The sequence below is a fragment of the Primulina huaijiensis genome, chromosome 2 (genome assembly GCF_012295235.1).
Source record: "Primulina huaijiensis isolate GDHJ02 chromosome 2, ASM1229523v2, whole genome shotgun sequence".
Taxonomy (NCBI): Eukaryota; Viridiplantae; Streptophyta; class Magnoliopsida; order Lamiales; family Gesneriaceae; genus Primulina; species Primulina huaijiensis.
In genome coordinates this window covers 1,507,951-1,517,680 of record NC_133307.1, presented here as the reverse complement: position 1 = coordinate 1,517,680, position 9,730 = coordinate 1,507,951, and the positions used below count along the sequence as shown (strand labels likewise).

The 9,730-nt window shown below is 32.5% G+C and overlaps 2 protein-coding genes across 2 annotated transcripts; both read left to right on the top strand.

The window, feature by feature from the left end:
- Positions 1–1,155: 1,155 nt before the first annotated feature.
- LOC140958809 (uncharacterized) lies at positions 1,156–3,968 on the top strand. The gene is made up of 5 exons (XM_073416377.1): positions 1,156–1,307; positions 1,651–1,774; positions 2,686–2,866; positions 3,042–3,070; positions 3,673–3,968. The coding sequence occupies exons 2-5, from the start codon at positions 1,682–1,684 to the stop codon at positions 3,742–3,744; spliced, it is 375 nt and encodes a 124-aa protein (XP_073272478.1). The 5' UTR covers positions 1,156–1,307; positions 1,651–1,681; the 3' UTR covers positions 3,745–3,968.
- A 3,489-nt stretch (positions 3,969–7,457) lies between these two features.
- Positions 7,458–9,222, top strand: LOC140963389 (alkane hydroxylase MAH1-like). Its single transcript, XM_073422695.1, has 2 exons — positions 7,458–8,423; positions 8,613–9,222. The coding sequence occupies exons 1-2, from the start codon at positions 7,508–7,510 to the stop codon at positions 9,209–9,211; spliced, it is 1,515 nt and encodes a 504-aa protein (XP_073278796.1). The 5' UTR covers positions 7,458–7,507; the 3' UTR covers positions 9,212–9,222.
- Positions 9,223–9,730: the final 508 nt, after the last annotated feature.

Below are 9,730 nucleotides of genomic sequence, written 5' to 3'. Positions count from 1 at the left end.
AAAAATTCATGTAGCAACACTAAAGCAATAGAGACAATGCCTCATCAATATAACAAATTCTTAGTTTGATAGAACAAGATTTATAGAATCTTAGCCATAATAAATAATATTCTAACTAAATTAATGTTTAATATAAATCAATGAGGTCTAAAAAATTACGAAAATAAGAAAATTTAGTCTCGGGTAAGATTTGGTAAAGATGTCTGCTCCTTGTTGATCAGTAGACACGGATTCCAAACGAATGTCTTTCTTTTGCATATGATCTATGATGAAGTGGTGTTTGATGTCAATATACTTGGTTTTGGAGTGCGGCAATGAATTGTAAGTAATGACTATTGCACTTGTATCATCACATAAGTTAGGTGACTCAGAAACATTGATCCACTATTCTTTTAATTGTTACTGAATTTAAAGCATTTTAGAGCAGCAGTTTCTAACAACTAAGTATTCAGCTTCTGTCGTAGAAGTGACAATGAAAGTTTGTTTTAAATTATAACAACTAGATTAACCTATCACCAAAAAATTGACAAAAACTACTGGTACTTTTTCTGTTCAACTTGCAACTTGCATAGTCTGCATCTTAATATCTCATAAGATTAAATGTAGAATCTTTTGAATACCATGAACCAACATTCTTAGTAACCTTTAAATATTTCAATATATGTTTAGCAGCTACATAATGAGACGACTTGAGATTAGATTGAAATTTAGCACAAATGTATACTGCAAACATTATTTCTGATCTACTAGCAGTAAGATATAACAGAGAACCGATTAGACCTAGATACATGATTACCTCCACTAAAATTTCAACTTCATATTATCGAGCTTTGTTAAAGAATTCATTGGAGTTGGGACAGCCATGCATGTTTTCATGTCAAACTTTTTCAGTATCTCTTTGGTGTATTTCATCTGGCTTATGAAAATTTCAGACTCGAACTATCTAACTTGTAATTCGTTCTCCCATCATGCTCATTTCAAATTGATCATGCGTCATCTTAGAAAATTTCTCACAAAATTTGGGGTTAGTTGACCCAAAAATAATATCATCAACATATATTTGTACTAACAATATGTGATGATTTTTTACTAATGTAAATAGTGTTTTAAAAAAAATCATTAATTAACTCAATATAATATTATTTTATTTTATTTACAGGCTGTGTTTTAATTCATGATAAAAATCGTGAAGAAATATATGAGGGGTGCATAATAGCTGCAGATGCTCCCGTTGTTTTAGACTTGCTGGGGAATCAGGCAACGTACGATGAATCAAGAATACTTGGTGCATTTGAATTCACCTACAGGTGCACCATTTTCTTAGTTAATATTGGAAAATCCTATTTTTCAGTAATTCTCATAATTTTTCTCTAAAATGCCATCAACGTATTCGATGAAAATATTGATTAATAAAAGAGATTTTTAATTCAAAATTCTATAATTTTCCGAAATCTCTCTTATGATTCAAAATAATAGTGGGACATGCATATCTCATGCACTGTTGTAGTCATGGAATAGATTGAATAAATCAAAAACTGGATCTCCATGCCATTTTAATTTCTTTAATAGCGGTATTATCGTCTGTGCTCGATTTTCTTAGACAGGTGACACTATATATTATGGTTACCACCATTTTACATTTTCATGCAGCGATCTTTTTCTTCACCGTGATGAAAGTTTCATGCCGAGAAACCCAACAGCATGGAGTGCATGGAATTTTACTGAAACCATGAATAACCAAGTTTGTGTGACATATTGGCTCAATGTACTCCAGGTCAGTACAGCATTGCCTACCTAAACTTTGTGTGACATAATGGGTTCTTTTCCTTACATATGTGAGACGAGAAACGAATTCTTGTTTCAATTTACAAACAACAACATTAATAATAATAATAATAATAATAATAATAATAATAATAATAATAATAATAATAATTTAGGTATTGGTCCTCTAAGTTTTTGGCTTTAGGTCATGTTTTGTCGGAGTATTGACATGGTTCCGGACACTTGAATAATTTATGCTACCCCTTCAATAATTTTTTTATGTCATCTACGCAATTTCGGTACCATGTTAGAACTTCCGATGAATGTCACTAAAAACTAAAACAAAACTCATATTTATGGGACTAAGATATAACTTTGACTACTTAAAGGATCAAAATATGAAATAAAATTTAGATAAAGAAATTGTCTATTTCCTCATAATATATAATAAATAAGATAATAAAGAAAAATTGCAAAATTGATCATGCAAAATCTAATTGTGATTTTGGTCCAAGAGTTGAATTTTAATGTTAATTAGTCTTATAATTTTGTTTCTTCTACAATTTCAACAATTTATTGTGTAGCGTTGACGTGACACAAATAATCATGTCATCGATGCTCAATTCCATGAAAGCAGTGATCACCGTCATGTTAGCAGAATCTGCCTGCACTTCGTTTAGAAAAAAATTTGAAAAATAAACAAAATTTGTCGGACTAGGACCAAACAGTTAGGTCAAGTTATAGAACAAAATTGCTATTTTTCCTTAAAAAAAATGTTCGAATTTAGTTTCACTTACAGTCTATCCAACGACCCTTTGTTTATGAAGTCACTGCTTAACGAAATCCCAAGTCCTTTCTGAGTACCTTGGTAATTGAAATTCTTGAATTTCTTGTTACTCATAGTTTTTCCCTTGTATGCAGGATATCAACCACAACGGGCCTCCTTTTTTTGTGACACTAAATCCACCTCGCACACCTGACCATACACTGATTAAATGGTCGATCGGTCGACCATTTCCGTCTGTTGCTGCGTCAAAAGCTTCATCTGAACTGCAACTCATCCAAGGGAAAAGAAATATATGGTTCAGTGGCGCATATCAAGGTACATTCAAATTCCTTTCATTACCAGATTCGTGAAATTAAGCAGAGGCAGATGCAGAAAACTTGGTCATGACGGGGCTGTCAAATGCCGGGCATGCCACCAACTCCATTTTTGAATAGATTTGATCTTTGATTATGAATATCTCACCATTACAATTGCACCACATTTCTTGCAGGTTATGGTTTTCATGAGAATGGAGTAAAGGTAATTAATTTTGTTCACTTTTTCTTAAGGTTTATCTTGCAATCATATCCTTCGCCTGACACCAGTTTCCTAAATTTGAGATGCGAGACCTAAATATAAAAAACAGGAAATTGGTCTTCAGTCTCCAGCCGTCGATTTTTTTTGTATTCAGTCTCTGGATATTTTTTTAGTACCACATTTCCACATGAAGTGTACCATATTTTGTATGACATAGTACCACAATTTTGTGGGTAGGGAGTGAACCCAAAGAAATATTTTGATTGGGTATTTTTCACCAACTTCCCCAAAAAACCTCCCCTAAATAAATATATATTTATATTATATTTTCTTGAGATATAACTCGTTCTGATCACCTGAAAAAATTTCAAGACCAATGAAGGGGATTAGATTATGTTCCTATTTTATAGTTATGCATATCGACCTTTAAATTTTGATATCATGACCTACACGAGCAGACCCAAGAAACTAGGGAGAGGGATGAGACCGGGGGAGAGATCGAAGCGACTCGATAGAATTTTAGGGATTCGATCACTATAAAAAAGAAGAAGTAGAAGTAATTGCATATGTAACTTATAATGTTGATTGAACATTAAACTCAACAGGCAGGTGTACTTGCTGCAAATGGGTTGCTCGGAAAAAGGTGTGACGTTGGGGCCAGAGACAGTGCTGCCTAATGTGAATTGTTATCAACACCGTATTGTCTATCTTAGTTAGTAGCTTTACGCATGTTTGAATAAAATCATAACTTAAGTCGACAACCCTCGAGTTCGATCTGTTTTCTTCTATTGATATGTGATGGCGTATAAGCCAGGTCCGTGCAAGCGAGACTGTACAATGGATTTACTATTCCGTATCTTTTCTGTTGTCTTTCGAGGTTGCGTTTAGTTGAGATGATTAAAATGAAATAAGGCTATTAATCAAACTCATCCAATGTTTACTTACAAAAATGAAAATTTTCTTAAACTCAAAGGCTCGTTAATAATTGGATTCGTGCATGCAGTGGCGGAGCCAGGAGTCTGGCGCTACCCGGGCTAGAATTTTAAACTCTAACATCTTTTAATATTTTAAATTGATCTACACGGGCTAATATCAAATTTATCCAAAATTATACTGGGCAAGGGGCTGTACGTCCGCCCCTGCGTGCATGATTTTTAGTCGTTAATTTGAGTAAGGATGAATAATCTTTAGTTCGTATAAATGGAAACAAAATGGAAATACTCCCCTTGCTTCCTAATCTATAAGTTATCTTAGACAATCATATTTCTGAAAGTAAACGCAACCTCACAACTAGGAAGAGCATCTTAAAAGTGTCATTGAAGATTCATTCTCCACAGTTTTTATTGAAAGATTTTAAAAAAAAAACCCTAATAAAATCAACATTATTTTGTGTTTCTATTTTTGTTCCTATTAGTTTAGCCTAAAAACATTTGGGAAAATAGTTTTTTAGTCTACTAACTTGTTCAATTTTGAATTTTTGTTCAGTAAGTTTTTAAAGTTTGGTATCGTATAATAATATTTAATTTTAGCTATTTTGATCTAATTTTTGATGTGACACTAAAAAATACTGACATATCATCGACAAATACAGACGTGACATCGAAAATTGTTGATATGTCAGATATCACGTTAACAGTTAAATCAAAATATTTGAAAATTAAATTTTAGTGTATAAAAACCATAATTTGAAAATTTAATGGATCAAAACGCAAAATTAATAAACTAAAAAATCATTTTGAACTATCATCTCTGTGATGTGCCAAAAAGGTCCGCCCAACTGGTTTTGGATCATTGAGTTAATAAACCGTTAATATCAACGGAAAAACTCACTCGCTCAATCTTCCCTCAAAATTGGATCACAAGATATTTTTTTTTCTTCTATTGTTTCAGATCAAAACCAGAGAAAGTTAAACACTTTTGGCCCTTAAATAGTAAGGATGAAAAGATTAATTATTAATATATTTAAATGTGTGAGTTTTGAATTGAGAAAATAACTTTTTTGGTCCACTAAATTTGTCGAATTTTGGGTTTTTGTCCATTAAATTTTCGAAATTTTGTTTTGGCAAAACTAACTTTTAATATTCAGCTAATTTAGCCCAATTACTGATGTAACATCTGACAAGTTAATAAATTTCGATATCACATTATTATTTTTCGAAACCATGTAAGCATTTTTTGGTGTCACGCATTTTTTGGTGTCACGTCAGCACTTCGGTGAAATATGAATGAAAGCAAAATATAATTATATAGGAATAAATTTTCAAATAAATTTTTTGTTTAAGTTTTTAGGTTTTTACTTTTCGTTTTCTTATGGAAAAGTATATTTAAGTTGAAAATTTTGTTTTAGGAATGAAAATTTTCCATCTGAAATTAATAAACGAATTTCATTTTGCACTAATATATATAGAGGTGTTTAATATATAATTACTTATATTTCGAAACTTCATGGTCATATCATATATAAAGGTTGAGATCCTTAGTGGTCCGACTTTGTGATATCAATTAGTTTTTACTAAAATATTCTATCTATTTAGATAAATAATATTTTTCATATAATTTACTCATAACTATAATATATAATCCGTTTTAAAAATTCAAAAATTAACATATTATTTCTACAAATTACATATTTAATATAGTTTCATTTTTGTTATCCAAAAAATAATTAAAAACTATAACAAAATCTTATGAATCAATTTGATCTATTAATGATCATGATCATGATTCGTTACGTAATAACAATTATTTTACGCACGTATCGAACGTGTGTCGTTCATTAGTTTATATAGATTTTAGACGGCCCCATACAAATCTAATATTTAGCCAAACATGATATTTTATTATACTGGGATTCAAATCATTTTAGACTTATTAAGTTGATGATGTCATAAGTATTTTGAATATGAGTAAGTCTCTTATGAAACAGTCTCACGTGTCTTTATTCATGGAGTATGTCTTTCATAAGACGGTCTCACGGATCTTTATTCGTGAGAGGAATCAATTCTGTCCATATTTACAATAAAAATTAATATATTTGATATAAAAAGTAATATTTTTTCGTGGATGACCCATATAGAATATCTGTTTCACAAAATTGACACGTGAGACCGTCTCACATGAGTTTTTGTCTTATTCATGAGTCGGGTCAACCATACCCATATTTACAATAAAAAATATTACTTTTGACCTAAAACGTAATATTTTTTCATGAGTGACCCAAATAAAAGACTTATATTACAAAATTAACTCACGAGATCATCTCACAATAGTTTATATGTTTGAATACTATGTATATACTAATATATTTTATATTCGTATTTATATTCCACAAATTTAGTTTTGAAAACGCTAATTAATAACCAAAAAAAATTATTAAATGCACTCTATTGTTCGAGCCGTCCAACTTTGGAAATAGGTACAATAAGCAATTGCAATTCACTCCTTAAACTCCGACCTTTGATTGACAAAGACATGATAATTAATAAATGTCGGTAGCTAGCACATCCATGATCCAACCACCTTCTAATGATAAAATGATTTGATAGTAGATTAGTACATAGATTTTCCATGTCATTAATGAAATCCAACAACCGTTTTCAATAATTTGATTAATAATTGTATTAATCAAATAACCTTGTCTATTATCTCAAAATTAAATAAGAGTTGTTCATGACAAAAATTATGATAAATAAAAAAGAAAAAGTTTGCCACATCTATTTTGTATATGTCTCTAGTTTAAAAGATTTCGAGTGTCGCTAGTTTGCGATGGAGGTAATGTATGATTTGTCGCTTTAATGCTTGACCGGCGTTTTTCCATCGGTATTCCGTCCCTAAATATCATTAGTGACGAAGGAACGGTGACCTTTCCGTCGCTATTCACCATTTTTTTCATCCTCACGATGGTTGTATATAAAAAAATTTATTTTTTCCATCAAATGTTGAGATATTTTTTAAAGAAAACTGTAATTTTTATTATGTATATTTGTCTCATTATAATTTTGGGTACTCAATGTTTTTTAAATTGAGTCTTATGTATGTTTCAATTTTTACAAATTTTGTCTTTTATCTTTGAAAGTACAGATGTGTCACCGTACACGTAAATGTCATGACGTAAAGATGAACAAAATTGAAAAAAAAATATATATATACGGGATTAAGATTAAAATTTGACATATAGATTATCAAAATCGCAAACATATGAACATAAACGAAACAAATTGAAATTTTCCTGATTTTAAAATGTAAATCATAAAAGTGATTAGCACGAACTCGGTTAATATTTTTCAATGATATTAAGATTTTTATGCAACGTTTGAAAGCTATTTAATCTAATTCGACTTATAATTATCCATAAAATCATTTTCGTTTCTTTAAATACTCTCTAAGCTTTGCCAAATCTCAACAGTTCAATCATAACATTTCTCCACAGATTGAAAACTCATGGCCATCTTCCGAAATCTCGACATTTTCTTGATTGTCCTTTCCCTCGGCAGCATTTTTATCATTTGTTTCTACAGAAAAATAAGCCGAGAACTCCAATCGGAGCCTACGAATTGGCCGGTGGTCGGAATGTTTCCGGCGGCTCTTCAAAATTTGCACAGAGCCCACGAGTACGCGACGCAAGTTCTAAGAGAGTGTGGTGGCACGTATGAATTGAAAGGCCCCTGGTTCCTCAACTTAGACATCATGTTCACTTGTGATCCAGCCAATATCCACCACATTTTCACCAAAAATTTTCCAAATTATCCGAAAGGTCCCCAGTTCCGGAAGATTTTCGAGATTTTGGGAGATGGGATTTTCAATGTTGACGACAAACTGTGGGAGATTCACAGGAGAATAACTCTTTCGTTTTTGACTAATTCCAAGTTCTATACTCTTCTAGAGAGGAACACTTGGAGAAAGATGGATGTCGGACTAATTCCTGTTCTTGATTATTTCTGTGAACATGGAAAAGATTTCGATCTACAAGACATTTTCCAGAGGTTTACGTTTGATTCTATCTGCAAACTTGTGTTGGATTATGATCCAGGGAGTTTATGCATTGATTTGCCTTATATTCCTTGCGAAAAAGCGTTTAGTAATTCAGTGGCGCCATTGTTGCATAGGCATATATTACCTGAGAGAATTTGGAGGCTTCAACAATGGCTGAATTTTGGTAACGAAAAGAAGCTAGCCGAGGCTAAGAAGGCATTCGACGATTTTATATTGCCGCGTGTTTCCTTCAAGGATGAAGAACAAGAGGATGATTTTAATGTGATGAAAATTTTCAAGAAATTTTATGAAGAGAAAAATATCGAATCTTCAGGTGATTTAAGTGAGTTCTTGAAGGACACAGCATTGAGTTTGATGTTTGCAGGTACCGGGAGTAAACCCGTCGAATTTATCTCCCTTTATTATTTATTTAAGACGATTAATATTATTTGCACTCCACTTTACAGTACTTGCGATTTTCATAAAAAAAATTAATTTTATTCGTTAAAGTGGAGTTCAAATAACATTATTTAATATTTTAAGCATGACATATATTTCTGATCCGGACTTGCAGGTAGGGATACAACAAGTACCTGCCTTACATGGCTTTTCTGGCTAATTGCCAAAAACCCTTCAACAGAAAACAAGATTTTACAAGAAATTGAAACCGAACTGCGAGTAAAGCAGGATTCGACCGGGAGAGTCTTCAATGTAGAAGAATCCCGGAAGCTAGTGTACCTCCATGGAGCACTATGTGAATCTCTGAGGCTGTTCCCACCCATTGCCCTGGAACACAAATCTCCGGTTAACGATGATATTCTCCCTAGCGGCCACCACCTTCGAAAGAACTCAAAGGTGATAATTTCATTCTATTCAGTGGGCAGACTTGAGACAGTATGGGGGAAAGATTGCTTGGATTTCAAGCCTGAGAGGTGGATTTCAGGGAAGGGAATGACCAGACACGAGGCGTCCTACAATTTTCCGGCGTTTAACGTCGGACCAAGAACATGTATCGGTAAGGAAATGGCTTTTATTCAGATGAAAATCGTTGCCGCAACTATGATCTATCGTTATCGTGTCGAACTGGTGGAGGGGCATCCAGTTGCCCCACTGGATTCTGTCGTTCTTCATGCTAAGCATGGATTGAGGGTCAGATTATCAAAACGAAATTGATTCCATTGGTGAACGTAACAGTATTACTTACGTTCCTGGATGCAATAAAATTTGTGATCAAATAAATTTCTTTTGGCAATATTGTTTATCAATCCCATAATGAGTAACATTTCTGGCTCCCCAAACAGCCCGATTTTATCCCCACAGCTATAAGGGGATAAATGATCTGCTATTTAATATTTGTTTCAAGGGAAAATACAATTTATTGTCGTGTAATTTGTCCATTTTTCATTTTAATTAGTCCAAATTATGTTCAAGTTGCAGTACTCTTTCTTATCATAACTTTTAGTAATTTTTCAGCTGACATGGCGTCAAAAAAACAGTAGACATGGCACCCCCGAAAATTGACGATGCATGGCACAATTGATGACGTATACATCACACCAGCATTTTGATGTAAAATGGCTAAAATTGAAAATAAGGAATCAACTTATTGGACCAGATCTGCAAATTAAAAGTTTTTAGGACTAAGGACGAAAAACAGACAAGTTACCGACCAAAATTGTAATTTTACTCCAG

What these genes read in the sequence shown, in the direction of transcription:
- LOC140958809 (XM_073416377.1), top strand. Translation starts at nt 1,682, where the DNA reads ATGCCGAGAAACCCAACAGCATGGAGTGCATGGAATTTTACTGAAACC. An exon ending in GTTCAGTGGCGCATATCAAG is followed by an intron (nt 2,867 to 3,041) that starts GTACATTCAAAT and finishes CATTTCTTGCAG; the next exon opens with GTTATGGTTTTCATGAGAAT. An exon ending in TTCATGAGAATGGAGTAAAG is followed by an intron (nt 3,071 to 3,672) that starts GTAATTAATTTT and finishes TAAACTCAACAG; the next exon opens with GCAGGTGTACTTGCTGCAAA.
- LOC140963389 (XM_073422695.1), top strand. Translation starts at nt 7,508, where the DNA reads ATGGCCATCTTCCGAAATCTCGACATTTTCTTGATTGTCCTTTCCCTC. An exon ending in ATTGAGTTTGATGTTTGCAG is followed by an intron (nt 8,424 to 8,612) that starts GTACCGGGAGTA and finishes CCGGACTTGCAG; the next exon opens with GTAGGGATACAACAAGTACC.